At 40.3% G+C, this 20,060-nt stretch overlaps 1 protein-coding gene across 2 annotated transcripts in view; it reads right to left on the bottom strand.

Annotated features, from left to right (window-relative positions):
• LAMA3 (laminin subunit alpha 3) overlaps positions 1-20,060 on the bottom strand; it is a 271,191-nt gene that overhangs the window by 43,469 nt on the left and 207,662 nt on the right. For both annotated transcript variants that reach the window (XM_058438557.1, XM_032152640.2), the window contains 13 exons: positions 16,737-16,787; positions 16,026-16,177; positions 12,241-12,351; positions 12,024-12,135; positions 11,631-11,798; positions 9,748-9,944; positions 7,946-8,062; positions 6,987-7,141; positions 6,393-6,534; positions 5,460-5,562; positions 3,418-3,534; positions 3,149-3,328; positions 1,688-1,830 (listed from right to left, as the gene is read on the bottom strand). In XM_058438557.1, coding sequence (XP_058294540.1) covers positions 1,688-1,830; positions 3,149-3,328; positions 3,418-3,534; positions 5,460-5,562; positions 6,393-6,534; positions 6,987-7,141; positions 7,946-8,062; positions 9,748-9,944; positions 11,631-11,798; positions 12,024-12,135; positions 12,241-12,351; positions 16,026-16,177; positions 16,737-16,787 — 1,748 coding nt within the window. The remainder of the gene's footprint in view (positions 1-1,687; positions 1,831-3,148; positions 3,329-3,417; positions 3,535-5,459; positions 5,563-6,392; positions 6,535-6,986; positions 7,142-7,945; positions 8,063-9,747; positions 9,945-11,630; positions 11,799-12,023; positions 12,136-12,240; positions 12,352-16,025; positions 16,178-16,736; positions 16,788-20,060) is intronic.

Genomic DNA, 20,060 nt, shown 5'->3' on the forward strand with positions numbered 1-20,060 from the left:
ATTTTTCATGTTTTAAATATTTTTATATAAATGGTGTCCACCTGTACATATTTATCTACAACTTGCTTTCTTTGCTGGGCACTATGTGTTTGGATTTATTCATGTAGATACACACAGCTCCAGCTCATTCAGGTTTGCTGTTGTAAACGTGGCTTTTTTTAAAAAAAAATTTTTGTGTGTGATTATAAACTATGTTGCAATGAACATTCTTACCATGTCTGTTAATGCTACTTATTAGTGCTATTCTGACCCTCTCCAGGTAGAACTGGGGGTTTTGAAGATACACATAACACACTTCTATCCAGCTTGTTAGCACAGTCTAAGAAACAACCTGCAGTGGCTGGAGAGCAGCCTGAGTTCAGAACTATGATTTAATAATTTCTGTGTCCTCAGCACCCAAACAAGTGCCAATGCCAACCAGGCATTCAAAAGCACTTACTTACTGCTTTTTATTTTATGTTTTTCCACTAACATGGTACCTACGATTTGCCAGGCACTGTTCCACATTAGCTCATTTAACCCTAACAATCTCATGAGGTTGGTACTATTATTTTCTATGCTCTACAGACCAAGAAACTGAGGCACAGAGAGGTAAAGGGACAGGGCTCAGGTCTCCAAGCTCATCAAACGCACAGCAAGAATTGAAACCAAGACAGTCTGGCTTGGTTATACAGCTGTTAACCACTGTGCTATAATACACTTCAAATTTTTGTTAGATAAATTAGTGAATGAACACAGAAGGGTAAAAGCTAGCATATATTCTTATTCATTTGGTTTTTATAAAGCATATATGAGTGTGAAGAGGGTGCTTTCTTCCAAACTTTGCCTTATGCTTTGTTTTCCTGTTCAAGGTTTTATGTTGGGAAAACTTTGCTTTCTATAAAGCATGTATGAGTGTGAAGAGGGTGCTTTCTTCCAAACTTTGCCTTATGTTCTTTGTTTTCCTGTTCAAGGTTTTATGTTGGGAATACTTTGCTTTCTTAAAAGAAAGGGCAGATTCTGAGGCTCAAAAGAAGTAACAGTGAGCCTGGTTATTGGGCATGATGCCTCCAGGGCAGTGATATTCTGACAAGGCTCTCCAACCCTCTCCCTCCAAAACTCTCCTGTAGGGCTGTCTAGGAGCTATTGGAAAATATAAGAAATTGTATTTATGCCATTTTAGGACAAAACAAATCTTAAGAGACAAGTGTCAGTAATTCAAGCAAATAATGTCAGGTTAAAACAAGAAAGGCTGGTGAATCAGTACTCCAATGATGGAAAACTGCTGTCATCTTAAATCCTCCATCCTCAGCAAAGATGGATTCTACAACTTTCAAGTTACAATAGGAGGGTAGGTCCTGTGCAGTATCACACTGGCACATTCTGACCACAGAACCCTCACTTGAATGTGCAATTATAGTTTACAAACAGGGGCCTGGAAGAAAATCCTTCTTTCTGCCTGAATAAACTCAATGGGGGCAAATTGCTTCAGGATCCTGATATACCAGATAATGTAAGGATGAAGGTCATGTACACTTGTAAAGGATGACAGGAGAAAATCAATCTTTATATTCAAGTAACACAAGAATTGGAGAAAGAAAGACAACCAATTCTTGAGTAAATAAGTGTGTTTTTTTTCTTTCTTGATGAATGTGATAACTCATTAAAGAACTAGCCTTGGCCACTGACCACGTGGGGACACACTCACCTTATTGGCAGCATCTCTGGCCTGCTGAATTAGTTCTCGTATTCTATCCATGTTGTCAGAGATGTTTCCCAAGGGCAACAGCTGTTGGTTGATACTTTCAATCTTGCGCCAAAGATCAGGTAGTTTGTTGGTTAACTTATTCACTGTTGGTGAGAAAAAAAATAGAAATGTAAGATTGCGCATTAAGAAAAGGCTAACTACAAATGTTCTTACTGACAGTATTTGTCAAGTGGCATGTTTGGTCCCCAGATGTTGAACAGGATGGGTCATAATTAGTTACGGTGGTTCCTCCCTTACCCATGGTTTCACTTCTCGAGGTTTCAAATACTTGCTATCAACCATGGTCCAAAAATATTAAAAAGAAAAATTCCAGAAATAAGCAATTCATAAGTTTTGAATCGGGTGCTGTTTGGAGTAGCATGATGAAATCTCATATGGTCCCACCCATGTGAATCTTCCTTTTTTCCAGCATATCCTTGCTGTCTACCCTACCCACCCATTAGTCACTTAGTAGCTGTCTGGGTTATCAGATCGAAAAAACATAGTATATATAGGGTTCGGTACTATCTGTGGGTTCACACATCCACTAGGGGTCTTGGAACATATCCCCTGAGGATAAGGAGGAACTATTGTACATGGTGAATTGTATTCTGCAATCTGGGTACCAAATCCTTTACTTTGATCACTACAGAAAGAAAAAAAAAATCTTTGTTTTCTGATTCTTTCTTCTTTCTTTTCTTTCTTTCTTTCTTTCTTTCTTCTTTCTTTCTTTCTTTTTCTTTCTTTCTTTTTTCTCCTTCCTCCCTCCCTCCCTCCCTCCCTTCCTTCCTTCCTTCCTTCCTTTCTCTTTCTTTCTTTCTTTCTTTCTTTCTTTTTTGAGACGGAGTCTCGCTCTGTCGTCCAGGCTGGAATGCAGTGGTGCGATTTCAGCTCACCGCAACCCCCACCTCCCAGGTTAACGCCATTCTCTTGCCTCAGCCTCCCGAGTAGCTGGGACTACAGGCACCCACCACCACACCTGGCTAATTTTTTGTATTTTTAGTAGAGACGGGGTTTCACCGTGTTAGCCAGGATGGTCTCGATCTCCTGACCTCGTGATCCGCCTGCCTTGGCCTTCCAAAGTGCTGGGATTACAGGCGTGAGCCACAGCGCCCAGCCTGTTTTCTGATTCTTAATATCAATCAAAATTCAATGCCTCATGATTTAGAAACATGTATCTCCACTTTGTAAAAAAGAAAACCAATAGTATTTTCAATGTATTTTCTAAAAATTAAAAATCCTATCTGGTCCTTCCGGCTAGGAGAATATCTATACACTTTGATATATCCTACATCGTGTGGAGCTGTTTTCTAATGTTTTAGTTTCTGAGATCAGACTTTACCAGGGAAGAATGGAAATGGACCAAAACACATAACAATGGAGAGAATGGCTAAGATGTCCTGGCCAGAGATCGCCTGATACCCGAGTTATCCGCATCAGTCAGAGCCTTTTTGAAGTCTTCGTTCTGTGTGCTCCCATAGGTGTCCTTAATTCTTTCCACATCTGTCTGAATGGGGTTGAGCCCATCCAGAACCTCATCTGTGATGTCGTTGGCCTTTCTGACCATGCTCTTTGCACTACTGATCATAGCATCAATATCACCTAATGCACACACAGACAGGGAGGTATAAGTATCTAAAACGTTCAACAAAAGAAGCCAACCAAGTACAATGGGTTAGGAAGATGCTGACCTCTCTGTATCCCACGAAGACCATCTCGGAGAGTTGTGAGATTGGTGTCTATCACTTCTTTCTGAACTGTTACAATATTCAGGGTTTGCTGTAGGTTGTTGAGAGCCGGACTGACTTCTAAAATAAAATAAAGCGTCAGGAGGCAATTACTTTGCGCATTTTGATCCTCCATTGGTATTTGTGGCCCCTGAAGTAGCCAGTGTCTGCACAGCATTGAGTAGACTTGCTTCTTAGGGGTCATCTCAGAGATGCCCACTGCATGTGCCCAGACCCACAGCTCTGGGATCCTCCAGTTACAGAGGTCAGCAGCAAATCAGAGCCTTGTGGTAATGCCTTGGAAATACACAGGAAGAAAGAAAGAGGCTGAATAACTTGGGGAAGGCTAAACTTCTTATCTGCTCAGAGTAAGAGACTCTCTTTAGTAAAAGATGCATCTGTCTTATCCACTACCATGTCCTGGCACATAATGTAGTGTCTGGCACTAGTTGAGGCATAATATTAGTATATGTTTGTTGAGTAAATGAATATATGAGTGAATGAATGAATTAATAATGCAGAAAGGATCCTCTTCCATCAGAGGACAAGAAAAGAGTGTTGTTGAAAGAGCTTCATCCAGGCAAATACAGACACAAAGTAGGCACTGTTTGTTTCTGTTAATTTCCAAAATGACACATTAAAAAAATTCTGTGAAAGAAAGGGAGCTAGCAGACATTCCTAACTGATAATATTGCCATCCTTGGGTCATCGAAAATGACCAGCAAATGCTTTAAGACCATCTTGATAATTCATGGCTTCAATTTTGATTCCAGGACTGGTTTACATAGCAACATAGTTAGCCTCCTAACCCTATTTAGCACACTGGGCCTACCTTGAAGCTCAAATTTTGTAGAGAGCAATAGATGTCATACCAGGAAATCTGAATTATTGAAATTTGCAAGGCAAATGATTGTATGTTAGTACTTTTTTAGTATTTTATTTCTCATGTCTTTAATTTTTTAACATGTGAAGGAAAGAGAGAAAGAAAGAAGGAAGGAAAGGAAGGAAGCAGAAAGGGGAGAAATTATTTAATTTACAGAGGCATCATTTAATCCCTCTGAAAGGACTAAGAGGCTAAATGAGGGCCTTGGACTCATGGATGACAACAAGAGCCTGTAGAAACACAAGAAACAGCATTTTCGAAACACAGAAATTTGGTGAGATTGAGAGAGTTTAATTATTTAAAAAAATAAGTAAGTAAAATACATGAAAATTTTCCAGAGATAAAATTTATGCTTAAAAAATTATCATGCTTCACGGTAGTATGATTTTGGGGACTTTTAGTTGCAAAGATTTTAGGACTTAAGAAATTTTAAAGCAGTTATTCTAATGATCCCAAACCAATTTTCTTGACATGTGGGGTTGCCAATGCCATGATCACAGGTGGGTTAAATTAAAATAGCCTCCCCACAAAGGCCAGGCCCAAATAGGCCCATCACTCTCAAGATTTATTTATATTTATAAGGCTCTAGTTAATTTTGTATATGATGGGTGGGGAATATTTAGAATATTGGATGGATACATGAAATTGATAAATAAATCATGAATTTAAAAAGTATTATCTGGGCCTGGCATGGTGGCTCATGCTTGTAATCCCAGCATTTTGGGAAGCTGAGACAGGAGGATCCCGTAAGCACAGGAGTTTGAGCCCAGCCTGGGAAACATAGCAAGACCTTGCCTCTAAAAACAATACAAAAATTAGCTGGGCATGGTGGTGTACGCCTGTAATCTCAGCTACTTGGGAGGCTGAAATGGGAGGATTACTTAAGCCCAGGAGTTCAAAGTTACAGTGAGCTATGATTGTGCCACTGCACTCCAGCCTGGGCAACACAGACCCCATCTCTATTAAAAATAATAATAATAATAATATAAAAATAAATAAAAGGTATCATCTGCATTGCCACTGAGATTCAAAAACAACGTTTGCTTCTAGGGCTGCCCCGCCTGGTCCCAGAGGTCATTTAAAGCTCCTGACTATCCCTGCCATTTCCCACTCCCCCTAATACCTTGCTTTAGCTTCTTTTGTGTCATCTTGGCTTCATTTAACAGTTTATCACTGTTGGAACTCAGGGTTTTAGCTTTTCTTGGCAGATCTTCCTTTATCACTGTCTGAAAGCAAAGCATTTAACAGCCTTAAACAAATGCTGTATGTTAGGAAATATGGAATAAGATTTCTATCCTAGTCTGAAGCCCTTAATTTTAAGGATGAAGTTCAAAGGCGGAAGGAGTTAGAACTAGATGGTTCCCTAAAAGATACAGTTAGGGCTCTAGGTAGCCCTAACACCTATGTGAATTATGTGGCTTGGGGAGGTGGGCCTATCTCTGGTGGCATACTGACGAATTATGTGACACTTGTTTTAGCTGCTCACTGTCATTCGTACAAAAACCTCTACAATAACAGAGGAGAGAACTTAGTTGTTTTCAGGCTTTCAAGCTTTGGAACAGAAAAGTCTTCACTCATTGAAGAAGGCCTGTCCCCCGAACTCTGATATTTAATATTTTGTTCTTTATTTTCAGATATAGGAATTATCATATGGTGCGTATAAGATCCCACAGGACTCCACAGACAGATGGAGATGTAAGACCAAATGACCTGATGAAAATGCTGGTCAAGTTGTTTGCAAAAATGTCTCTTTTTGGTTAATGATCACAGCATAAAAGCACACCTGGTAAGATATAGGCTATAATATTTGTTCAGGTTGAAAATTGATAATCAGTATAATTTCTATCTGGTTTTACACATAGTTTTAAAACTGTGCTACAGACATGAAATAGTCAAATACAGAAATTACCCATATCTAGAGCAAGTTCTATTCTATACAACAAGTTCTCATTTAAAATAATGCTTTGTTTCTATTCCTTGGAGCCCACGGAAAGAAAATATAAAAATGAGCCATCTCCACAGTGAATGTGGAGAAGCTGCTGGTACAGGTGCCCACCTGGAGGGCAGATTCAGATGCACTGGCAGCCCTGTTGGCCGCGTCCTCGGCCGCTTTGATGGCATTGAGGATGTTCTCGTAGGCGGTGGCGGCATCCACAGCACAGCGCACCAGCTCATCCCCGCTGGCGTTTCTCTTGATCCTGGAAGACAGGGCAGGTTAGGCACTCCCCACAGCCTTCCTCTGCCAGCAGCTGACATACCCCCAGACCTTTCCATTTCTTCTTTTTCTTTTTTCTTTTCAGAAATGGAAAAAAATAAAATAAAATACAGAGATGGCAGAGTCTCTCTCTGTCGGCCAGGTTTGACTGCAGTGGTGCCATCAACTTGAGCCCAGCCCCTTCCCATTTCATTTGGTAAGTGCATACCTGAGGTGATGGCCTCTGTAATGTGCCCAAAGGACGTGGCCAGGAATTAGTGCCCTTATTGCTGCTCTGCTTCTGACTTGGGCCTGGGGCATTGGACTTGACCCCACCCTCTGCCCTCCACCCAGTTCTGGAGACCCAGCCAATCCAGGGGAGGGCCTTGCTTGTCTCAGGACAAGCTGCTGCACTCAGCCCATGTGCCCTTCCGGTCTCCTGGGCCATGCACTCACTCTTCCAGCTGCTTTGCCAGCTCTTGTAAGGACTGTGCGTGCTTTTCTGCCTCCTCCACAAGGGATGTTTTGCCAGCAGATCTGGAAAGTTCTCTTACTTTGTCACTTAGTTCTTGTCTTGCTTCATTTAAACTGGCAGCTAATTTTTCATATTCCTATTTTTTCCAAATAAACAAAGACAGTATAAATTCAAGCAAAGAATGTAGGTGCTGATTTCTCAAACTCTATGATAACTGATCTGTTTCCGGGGCAACAATGAGATGTTATATTATCTAAGCCTATTTACCATACCAGTTAATCCTTGGTCACTTCAGACAGTAGCACTGGTAATATTTCCCCAAGGTTTACCACTATCTTGAACATTCTCATTACGGTGAGAAACCCTTTAGTAACCTTTACAAAAGCACAATGTTATCATCAATATAAAGTTGTAGGAAACCAAAGAACATTTTTATGACTTAGAAATAGTTATTACAGAGTTACTGGGTGTAGCACACCAACATGGCACATGTATACATATGTAACTAACCTGCACGTTGTGCACATGTACCCTAAAACTTAAAGTATAATAAAAAAAAGAAATAGTTATTATAAAAGACACTTTAAAATCCCCATTGAACTGCTAAGAAATTGTGTCAGTTTTTATCAAGTCTTAAATATCTTCTGTTAATAAATGCTTGTATGCTTGATATTTTAAAAGTAGCATTATAATTTTTTGTTGTTATCACAAAAGTGATTTGCTCATTGCAGACAAATTAGGTAATACATATGAACATAAGAAGACATGTCATTCATACTTCTTGTGCAAGAGAGAACTATTGTTAACATTTCAATATATTCTGTTCCATCTAAGAGACTACTTTGAATAAACAAAAAAGTACGTCAGCCCATTTCATTGTTTTCTCACAATATAATTAAAATGTTTTTATATTTTTCCAGAGAACAACTATTTCCTCTACCTTCTGGCTTTTCTCCAACAGCTGCAGTGCAATGTTGGTTTGCAATAAAGATGAGTCTGCATTGGTTAGATACTTGGTGAAATCACTCTGCAGGGAATTTATTTCTTTCACTTGTCTCTGGAGAAAATAAAAAAAAATTGCTTGAGCTCTATGATGTATTATCAGAAGGCATAGACAAATTTATGGGACAATAGCATATAAGTAATTCCAAAGTCAGAATGCTTTCTTGAACCTAAACATTGTCTAGGCAATCACAAAGTGATAGGAAATCAGTTCTTTTTGTAGTGGAGGTATGTTATCATGGTTTCCTTAAATGATATGCCAGTGAAACAATTGCTATCACTGCTGAGGAAGATTTCTACAATTGGGGTCAACTTGCCCAGTGAGATGGGTATATTACCAAAATCTGGTTTGTGAAACAGACCAAAAGATTTTATGTAAATAAACCATCACCAACCTTCAGCCAGTACCAATGAGAACACAGCAGGCACTTGACCGAGAGGTCACACAGAACCTGAGAATGCCAGGCTGAAAGGCTGCCAGAGTTCAGAGGCCTATAAAGTTGGGTCCTGCTCCCTTACCTTGGCATAATCAGCAACTTCACACAGACATGGTACCATCCAAATAGGCATTGGGAGCTAAGCATAGAGTCATCCACTAAGACGTCATTTATTTTCATTTACCAACTTCCTCCTGTTTTGGGCTCTGCCCTGTGTTATTCAACTTTGATTTTACTGTTGTTTTGTAACCCTACATAACCTCTCATATTTTTGTTGTTTTTAATTTTTTTTTTTAGACAGGTCTCATTCTGTTGCCTAGGCTAAAGTGCAGTGGCTCGATAATGGCTCACTGAAGCCTTGCCCCAATGCACCAGTGTGTTCAAGCAGTCCTTCCACCTCAGCCTCCCGAGTAGCTGAGACTACAGGCTCATGCCACTATGCCCAGCTAATTTTTTAAAAAATTTTTGTAGAGACAGGGTCTCACTACATTGCCGTGGCTGGTCTCAAACTCCTGGGCCCAAGCAATCCTCTTGCCTCGGCCTCTCAAAGTGTTAGGATTACAGGCATAAGCCATTGCACCTGGCCTTATTGTTTTAGCATACAATGTTCACTATTTAAAACATGAACTGTAAGGCCGGGCATGGTGGCTCACGCCTGTAATCCCATCACTTTGGGACGCTGAGGCGAGTGGATCACCTGAGGTCAGGAGTTCAAGACCAGCCTAGCCAACATGGTGAAACCCCGTCTCTACTAAAAATACAAAAATTAGCCAGGCGTGGTGGTGCTAAATATATGTATATATGAACTGCAAAATCCAGAGCTCTAAATTCTGTCATTGCAGCTTCTGTATGTGGCCTGTACTTTTATTTCCTATAAAGCAGATTATGGCTTAAAATGCCTTTGCTGGTGATTATGATAATTATGTTCATAAAAAAGTATACATATCTGACACAAAAAGTAAATTACCAAAAACATAATATATACTTTGAATTAATTATGGCAATATTAATTTCTCGTCTATTTGGCAACATTATTCCTCCAACACTCTTTCAGCTGGAGATGCAGGTGAAGCAGTTTGCACTGCTCTGTCTGTGGTTTAAGTTCAGAATCTTTTCTGGTAGCTGAAGACTAGAAACGACTATGGTTTTGCACTTAATGCTTTGTTCCTGTCTGATCTGGGTCTGAGGTGGTATAATCAGATGTACAGACAGGTGCCTGGCTATGCCACGTTATTAATAATAAAGATCCCTGCTTCTCTCATCCTTATTAACGAAAGTGTGCAGCTTCAAACTGTGAACTCACCTGGATGGCTCCCAAAGCTCTCTCGTTTTCTTGGTTCAAGCCATTTGCCTGCTTGGCTTGAGCAGCTGCCTCCTGCAGCCGAGCACGAAGGTCACTGAGTTTGGCTTCGTATTCATTTAAAGAATCCCGTATACTGTTAGCAAGCCCATTGTTCTCCCCCTGGTGGGTTTTCAGCCAGGTCCTTATCCGGTTCAGCACTGTAAAACATTCACTTCATGTTTTCTACTTGACAGATGAGCATACTGAAGCTGGGTTATAAAGACTACAAAGGGAGAATCGAGTTTCTACTCATTTCATGGTTTTCCTTGAACTTTGGAGGGGATGGGAAAGGAAACTCACATTGACACAGACCTGCTATGTGCACTGTACATGTTGCCTCATTTAACTTCCACGGGAAAACAATAAATTATCATTCTCATGTTTTAGATAAAGAGATGGAAGGCTTGAGAAATGAGAGGACTGACCCAAGGTTACATGGCCAGTCGGGCTTAGGACTTGAACTTGAGCTGGCTGCAGGGGGTAAAGTGCATGCTCCTTCCACTGTGAATACTGCCTACTTACAATTAAAACCAAGACTCATATTAAATTTGAACAATAAAAATTTAAGCAAGAAAACTGCTAGTATCTGTATATTAACCACTGATACATCATTTTATTAAAGAATAAATACCAGTATCTGTAAAAAGTATGCACTAAACTAATATTTCTCAGTTTTGAACTAACGAGGCATTTTCTCTAGTCAAAACCTTTTGATGTATTCTGTTAATTTCTACTATATCCTTTCTTTGTTTTTGTAATACAAATTTGAACATCCCTAATCTAAAAAGCCAAAATCTGAAATGCTTCAAAATCTGACATTTTTGAGCAATGACATGGTGCCACAAATAGAAAATTCCACATCTGACCTCATGTGACAGGTTGCAGTCAAAATGCAGTCAAAAGTTCATTTCAGAGGCTGGGTGCGGTGGCTCACGCCTGTAATCTTAGCACACTGGGAGGCCAAGGCAGGCATATTGCTTGAGGTCAGGAGTTTGAGACCAGCCTGGCCAAAATGGTAAAACCCTGTCTCTACTAAAAATACAAAAATTAGCCAGGCATGGTGGCAGGCACCTGTATTCCCAGCTATTCCTCAGTCTGAGGCATGAGAATCACTTGAACTCAGGAGGTGAAGGTTGCAGAGTTGAGATCACATCACTGCACTCCAGCCTGAGTAATGGAGTGAGACTCTGTCACACACACACACACACACACACACACACACACACATGCACACACACACAAAGTTCATTTCATGCACAGAATTATTAAAAATATTGTATAAAATTACCTTCGACATATGTGTATAAGATGTAAATGAAACGTAAATAAATTTTATGTTTAGACTGGGGTCCCATCTCCAAGAGGTCTCATTAAGTCTGTGCAAATATTCCAAAATCCAAAAAAATCAAAAATCTGAAACACATCTGGTCCCAAGCATTTTGGAAAGGGAAACTCAATCTGTAGTAGTGCTAATATCAATTTGTGATTCAAAAATTCAATAGTGGTGAGGTGACCATTAATAATGATGTAATGAGAAAACTGGAAAGAGGTGAATAAGCATCAGAAAAATGCAGTTAAGAAGGAAAAAGAGGCAACCATATCTAACTTTTAGAAGAACTTTTTTTTTTTTCTTTGCATGATGGTAAGCTGTTATATTCTACAGCCCGTTGGTAACCTGGGTCTCCTGGGGGCTACCAATTTTCACCACGTGATGCTCTAACAGTAATATTCGCTGAAACCATGAGGCGTTCCACCTGTAATGGGGAACTCTACATTGCACTCCGCACATCGTGTTTCAAATCAATTAGAATGGACTAGATGCAAGAATTTGGGAGCATTCTTACAGAGCTGCGACTCCCTTTTATCAGCTTCTGCTTCTCTCAGGTGCTTTCCAAAGTTCCTGTTCCGCAGTTCCCTCATCATGCGCTGGGCTTCGGCCCACTCTCTGGAAAAGTCACCTGAAGGCACGTTGTTTCCCTCTCCATCTGTCCCAGAGATCTGCTTTAAGAGAACTAGGAAACATCAAGTGGTTTATTAAACTGGGAATTCTGGGCTCCAGTAGGCTACTTAAAAAAAAAAAAAAAAGGGCAGAAACTTCTATGGAGATTTTATATTAGTTTTTTTGTATCACTATGGGATTCTTTTCATAATGTTGAAATCTTAAAGGGAATTCTTTTAGTGTACAACGAAGGTTATGTAACCAAAAAAATGTAATTGGGCTTAATAACTCTTCTTACTGTGCACATTCCGGATGACATTTTTAATCTTCACATCCAGTTCTTTTGCGCTTTGTGTTGCCCGATTAACATTGTTGTATAATGTTTGTGCTTTTCTGGAATTTACTTGAGCCTATATGAAAAATAAATTGATTAGCAGCAAATTAAGCCAATGAGGAAAAATAAAAATACTTTGAAAGCAAAAAAACCCCAAAGTTAAACGGACCTAACACATTACCTTTTCTTGCAAAGTCTCAAATTCCTGATTCAAATCAGTCAGTTCTCTTTCCAGGCCTTCTATTTTTGATCCATGATTTGAAATGGCAGAACGGTAGTTGAGCAACTGATTCTGGAAATAAAACACAAATGAATGTCACTTTATAGTATAAATTAAGACTAAGTCCTATCAACCTGGTCAACAGGGTTATAAATGAAGAATCATTTGGCAAGACCGTTGTCAGTTCCACACACACACAAATGTGGTTCTTTGAAATAGGTTACATAAGGAATCTATTTTCTGATGTACATTGTGATATGGCTCTAAAATAAAGTAGCAAATGTGACAAATGTGAAGAGACAACAGCTACTTCACTTCAATTAATGACCTAACCTTATAGAAATGAGGGCTATACTACTTACCTGAGTAATTAATTTCCAGATTCTATAATAAATACAGTTTTTTAAAACCTGCAGTTAACCTGACAACACTAAAAGCAGTGCATATGGCTACTTGAATGAAGGAACCATTAGGAATCTATTCAAAGAATCTCATCGAACAGAACCACAGGGAACTCGGAGCTCGTGTAGCTGAACAGCCTCATATTGCAAATGAGAAAATGGAAGCCCAAAGAAGTCAGGTGACTTGTCCACAGTTGTACAGCTCATCGGTGGTTGCTTCAGGACCATAATGCGGGTCCCTTGCCCCTTTTTTAGGCTAAATTGCCTCATTACTCTTAGACCCTTAGATGCTGCTGCACATAATATCTAGAATGGTGATTATTTTCAATTTTTTGGAAAAAAGTATTAATATATTGAAAAGGTTTATAGGAAAAAATGATATTATTACCTCAATATGTATGTCAGAACCAGTGTTGGGTAAAAGAATACAGGCTTTAAATAAAGCCTAGGTCCAAACCCTTAGTCTGCCACATAATAGATGAGCCTCACTAAGGCTTGCTCTTCCTTTAGTAAATTGGGGATTATCGTATTTAGCTGCAGGGTTGGTTTTGGTGATAAGTGAGCTAATATATTTTAAAATGTCATGTACACACGAGCATTCAAAAATGTTACTTCCCTTCTTATACGTAATCTTTCTTAATTTTCGCATGTCTGTGTGATATGGCAAGAAGACAGTTCTATTTTAACTTTACTTTGGGGAAAGGGAGGCAAGTCATTATATAGATTGTCAGCAGAACACCTGGATAAGAGGTGGAGTGGGTAGAGCATGGTCTTTAGAATTTGATCTTGATTTGAATTCTTCCAGAACCACCATGATTTTAGGCAAGTTGCTCAGCTTCTCCATGCCTGTTTAATGAGAATAACACTAGGTTCCTCATGAGGAGGTTGTAAGACTTGAGTAAAGCCCTTAGTACAGGGTGTGGCAAACAGTGTGTGTGCAGAACGGTGAAGGCTGCAGGGCCATGTCATGAAATCCAAGCAACCCAGTGGCTTCCTTTTTTTTTTCCCCTCAAGACATAAATGCTTTTCCTCTCCTCTTCTCCATATTAAGCCTATAAACCTTGGACTAAAATTATCCAAAAGGATAGGAAAGAGTCATTTTTCTGGAATAATCTTTTGCTATATATACTCAGCTATAGTCACTAGAATCAGCCCTCAACCCAAAAATACTTATTAAACTTTCCCCAAAGCCTTGTTCACTGTGTCTAGACTAGAGCTAATCTCATCTACTGAATTCTTTTACTTCAATGAGTCTATTTTTTCATTTCCATGATTTTCAATTGGGTCTTTTCCTATCTACCTCTTCTTATTTGATTTCTAATGGTTCCCCCCTCAAATTTCCTAATTACTTGTTCCTTCTATTGGGTGTTATTCTGCAAAGTCATTTTCAGATTGTCCTATTGTTTTCATTTTATCCAAAGTGAACTCATCTCTTGACTGTTGCTTCTGTTGGGTGTCTTTCTTATTACTTCTCTGCTAACAATGTTTGCAGGCTCATTCTGGGTGGGAGTTCCCCTTTCTTTGTGCTCTCTGGGCCCTGTCTAGTGCTCTTATGCTTATCACCACCCCTACTCGAACCTCCGATCTGTGGTCTAGGACCAGGTCTTACTTTGGCAGTTTAGGATTTATATACCATGGTGGCATTGAGAGGATGTAACATTCCAGAACAGATCCAGGTCTGTAGATTTGTCCCGCCCCTGTAGCTTTGCTAGGCTCTCATATGGCCATCACCCAACAATGAGCACTGGGCAGTTTCCAGGCTGCTTTTTAGCCCCGATTCATGGGCACAGCATCCCCTATTTCCCCTCAGGGAAATAGGTTCTATTACTTCTTAGGATACCCTCTCAGCCACCTTCCATCTAAGTATACATACAGCATTCACCCAAATGGACCACATTCTGAGCTATAAAACAAACCTCAACACATTTAAAAGGATTGAAATCATAGAAAGTGTGTTCTCTGACCATGAAAGAGTTAAATTAGAAACCAGTAACACAAAGTTATCTGGAAAATTCCCCAATTTGGATATTAAACAACACATTTCTTTTTTGTTTTTGTTTTTTGAGACGGAGTCTTGCTCTGTCACCCAGGCTGGAGTGCAGTGGCACCATCTCAGTTCACTGCAACCTCCGCCTCTGGGGTTCAAGTGATTCTCCTGCCTCAGCCTCCCAAGTAGCTGGGACTATAGGCGTGTGCCATCACGCCTGGCTAATTTTTGTATTTTTAGTAGAGTGGGAGTTTCACCATGTTGGCCAGGTTGGTCTCCAACTCCTGGGCTCAAGTGATCCACCCACCTTGGCCTCCCAAAGTGCTGGGATTACAGGCATGAGCCACCATGCCTGGTCAACACATTTCTAAATAACACATGGGTTACAGATACGTTACAAGGAAAATCAGAAAATCAGAAAATCCATTGAATTGAATGAGAATGAAAACATAACATTGCAAGGTCTGTGGGATACAGCTAAAGCAGTGCTTAGTGGTAAAACTGATAGGATTATAGGCCTACGTCAGAATCAAAGATTTTGAATCAATAAAATAAGCTTAGGAAACCAAGATGAATGGCAAGTTTCACCCGAAGCAAGCATAAGGAAGGAAAAAAAAAAAGGATAAGAACAGAAATCAATGAAATTGAAAACAGAAAAACAATGGATAAAATCAATGAAATAAAAGGATCAACAACATTGATAATACTCTAGCCAAAATAATTAAGAGAAGGAGATAAGATATAAATTATCATTATCAGAAAATGAATGAGAAGGCATCTTTATAGACTTTGCAGATGTATAAAGGATAATAAGGGAACGTTATGAACAATTTTATGTCAATATATTTGGTAATTTAGATGAAATTGACACATTACTTGAAAGGTGTAAATGACCAAGTATTACTCAAGAAGAAACACATAGCCCAAATACTGTAGTCTCATACCTATTCTTTGAAAATTAAATTCATGGTTTATTTTAAAAAACCACAACTTCCAACAAAGAAAATTCCAGGCTCACATGGCTTCACTGGAAAAATTCTATCCAGCATTTAAAGAAGAGTTAATACCAATTTAACACAAACCTGTGTTTGAGTCTTCTGAATGCAAGATACTGAAATAAAGGCTCTATGAGAAAAATTCGCCTGGAAATGTCCAATAAGTATTGTTCACCTAGATGTGTTAGTTTTGTGTGTTCACAAAAATGATTTTCCACCAGGAAAACTCTTATCTTCATTTGGATCAGAGGAAGACAACCCTTGAGCCTTTCCAGGAGTCAACCTCTCTCTTCCTGCTTATGCAGAATCCACTCCCACAGCATCTCCTCCCCACATGTCTACTCTCGGCCGCAGGGGATTTACCCTCAGGTCCTTGGCCTGGGTCTCCATGTGCCTCATCTGCTCCAGAAGCCCCGCGCTGGCACTCAGGCCCTGCAGCTGAGACTTGACCAGGCGAAGCTGCTCGCCCATGGTGGCCAGGTCGTTCAGGAGGGTCATCACACAGCTGTCACAATCTGTAGGGGCCACAATCAAAGGCAAATATGCTGTGGGGGCAGCCGTGAGACTGTGAAAAGACCACAAGCGCTATGCAGCCCAGTTGGCACGCATGCAGATCATCACGGGTGACAACCACAGCCCTGGCTTTCTCAGGGAGGGATGTGGATTCTGAAAAAAGGAGAGCCCTACGCACAGGGAGCATTTTAGAAATGGTGATTCCATGCAACTTGTTGCTTACTTTATACATGAGGAAAATAATAATAGCCTTCATCTATGGGATGCTCGCAATTTGCCAGGCATTGTGATAAGACATTTACAAGCATTTCCCTAACATCCCTATAAGGTAGGTCTAGTTATCATGTCAACTTAGCAAATGATGGAACTGAGGCTTGGAGAAGCAAGGTCCCCTGCTGAAGGTCATACAGAGAGAAGCTGATTTGACCCTAAGTAGTCCTCCTTCTACCTCCTCCCACCCTTACTTTCTCAGACTGGGAACTGCACGACCCAGCATGGGGCTCACATATCAAACCAAACCCCACAACTTGGAAAGGAGGAGAAGGGGCTTTCTTTTCTTACCATCACATTCTTCTGCAGGGCTGCTATCTTTGGGTTCTTGGTTTATGCAGTCTGAAATCAGAAAATAACCAAAGAAGACATTGTTATTAAACTTACTCTTCATCTGCTCTTTAACTTGGTTTTCAGAAAAGCTAGTTTTGCAAAGTTTTATTAGTTTGGTGCAAAAGTAATTGTGGTTTTCACCATTTTAAGTAATGGCAAAACCCACAATTACTTTTGCACCAACCTAATAGACACCCAACTACCCAGCATCGCTAGCTCTTCCTTTTCCCTCCTTCATCCATGCCAGTGCCCAGGAAGCCTTCTCATCTCCCAGCAGGCTCGCTGCAGGAACTGCTTTTGTGGCTTCCCTGTTATATATTCAATTCCTTCACTACAAAGGTCAACTCTATAAAGGGCCATGTTTTCTTATCAAATCAAGCCTCTCGATCATTCGCATTAGGGCTTTCTTCATTGGAGAGCCTCCTGTATGTTCATGCTGCTTCTGGCATCATTCAAGAACATTGTGCAAACATTCACTGAGCACATTTGAGCATTTACAGTGTGCCAGAGTCCCATGCTAGCTGCTGGAAATACAAAGATAACAAGACAAAATCCCTGCTGCTCTGTGACTTAACAGTCCCATGAAACATGGGGGACAGACAAGTTACAAAACAGTGTGACAGATGTGGTGATAGTGATGGACATACAATGTCAGTGGGCCCACACCACCAACGACAGAACATATAAGCTGAGTTTTTGTTGTTTTTTTTTTTTTGGCTGGTGGGGAGCGGGGGAGTCTCACTCTGTCACCCAGGTTGGACTGCAGTGGCACGATATCAGCTCACTGCAATCTCTGCCTCCCAGATTCAACCGATTCTCCTGCCTCAGCCTCCCGAGTAGCTGGGACTACAGGCGTGCACCACCACGCCTGGCTAATTTTTGTATTTTTAGTAGAGACGGGGTTTCACCATATTGGCCAGGCTGGATAAGCTGAGTTTTGAGGTTCTCAGCTAAAGTAAAGCCTGCTGGTCAACCCTGGGCATTCTTGACCCCTTCCATGTGTACTCTTTTCCCCATGCCATGCATTCTGACGTTGACATGTCCTTTCACTTCCCCCTGAACAAACTATCTACCTTAACAACAGCAAAACTCTATGCTTAACATTTTCCTGGACAAGCTGCAAGAGGCTTTCACATCTGTTATTCTCACCAGCCAATAATATTCCACAATTTGTGTGTATAGACAGACATTTTAAACCACATTTACTTTTAATTGTAAAAAATAATATAAATTAATTATGGAAAATATGGGGAAGTCAGAAAAATGAGATAAAAGCATCATCCTTGATCTTGCCACTCAAAGACAATGTTCCCTTTATAAATATTTGTATACATTTTAATTTATTGTATATAATCATGGGTTCCTTTTTTAAAAAAGCCTTACTCGCTTTTTTTTTTTTTTTTTTTTGAGACAGAGTTTCAGAGTTTCGCTCTTTTCGCCCAAGCTGGAGTGCAGTGGTGCTATCTCAGCTCACTGCAACCTCTGCCTCCTGGGTTCAAGCGATTCTCCTGCCTCAGCCTCCCGAGTAGCTGAGATTACAGGCATCTGCCACCACACCTGGCTAATTTTTGTATTTTTAGTAGAGATGGGGTTTCCCCATGTTGGCCAGGCTGGTCTCAAACTCCTGACCTCAGGTGATCTACCCACCTCAGCCTCCCAAAGTGCTGGGATTATAGGCATGAGCCACCATGCCCAGCCATTTGCTCTTATATGTATATATTGTGATACTTCTATTTCCTCAGTTAGTCTGTAAATGGCTTCCGGCCAGAAAGCATGGTCTTGTTTCCTTGACAATTTTCAACAGCACCCTGAATAGTTTATGGGTGACTAGGCTTCTCTGGATGATTGATTTATTAGTGGAATTTTCCTAACAAGCTTGCATTTTGACCACCAAGGAATGTGTCCATTATTAGTTGAAAAAAAAAAAAAAGGATAAAAAACAACAAGAACAAAACTCTAACAGGAATAAGCAAGTTCCATACATAAGCATTTTCTTCCATTTTGGGAACAAATAGTTACTATCCTCATTTCAGGTTGCTGATTTTTGTTACCAGTGTGGGGGAAATGAGGGTTGCAGAGGCATTAGTCTGGAGAATAAGCTGCACGTGATGTTGAAGCTTCTTGAATACCTCCAGTGACAGGAGAAATTGCCTCCTTTTAAAGCAATCTGTTTCATCTTTAAACATTCGACACTTCTTCCTTAGAATCACTTAAAATACAGCTCCCTCTTGCTTCTACTCTTTGCTCTAAGTTCTGTCCCTTATGTCTCAGAGAACAAGACCAACCCTTTCCCACATGCCAGCCTGACAAACATGTCCTTTCCAGCTCTTCCTTTCACTGCCCTGGTCAATCCTTCCTCATGTGACACAGTTCCACGTCCCTTCAGAGTCTTACTCTCTTTCTGAACAACTATAGCTCTTCTATTGTCTTCTAAAGACGTAACTAACTCTCACGTGAGGACTTACGTGAGGAGTGTGCCATGGACCCTGGCTTTAGACACTGGAACTCAGTGAAAACAGTATGAGCTATCTTAGGGGCCACACCACACCCTAACCTACCCTGCACTGACTGCTGATGACAACCTTAAGCTTTTTTACACCTCCTGCTACTAAGCCAGTTACCACTTATTACATAGCTAAAGGTTTATTTATTTTTTCCACTCAACTATAGGACCACACCCTTATCCTTAACATCATTTTGTCTGGTTGAATTGGCCCATCATACCAGACTGTTGATGCCCTTTTGAATTCTGAATGTCATGGGAGGCACTTACTATTGGAGAAGACCAGGGAATTTCACCCCAAAATATGGCACCCTGGTAGGCTGATTATTTTAAATTGAAGGCCCTTGGAGACCAGCAGATGCCAGAAAAAACTTTACTCTGATACCCACTTATCTTCCCAACATTCAGACTTGCCAAAAATGAAAACAAACTACTTCTGGTTTCTTCCATGAGTTTTCATTAACTTAACTCATATTTCAGGGAGAAAGACTGAAGTCTGTCAACACACCTGGACAGACTCTTGTCACAAACCATTGTCTTCTGTGGGCCCAAAAGATTTTGTCCCAGGCCTCACTGTATGTTCTCTGAGTCCACTGAGTCAGCCTAAAAATCATTTACCATTCCCTTTAAAATCATCCACATTTCCGCATCTCTTTCCCCTAAGAAGAAGGGTACATAAGCATCTATGTCCCACTGGGTTATTGGGTAATCACTGTCCTGTGATTCTCCTGTGTTACACTCATTAAAATAAAATTGTGTATGCCTTTTCTCCTATTAAT

The sequence above is a fragment of the Hylobates moloch genome, unplaced genomic scaffold (genome assembly GCF_009828535.3).
Source record: "Hylobates moloch isolate HMO894 unplaced genomic scaffold, HMol_V3 SCAFFOLD_5, whole genome shotgun sequence".
Lineage (NCBI taxonomy): Eukaryota > Metazoa > Chordata > Mammalia > Primates > Hylobatidae > Hylobates > Hylobates moloch.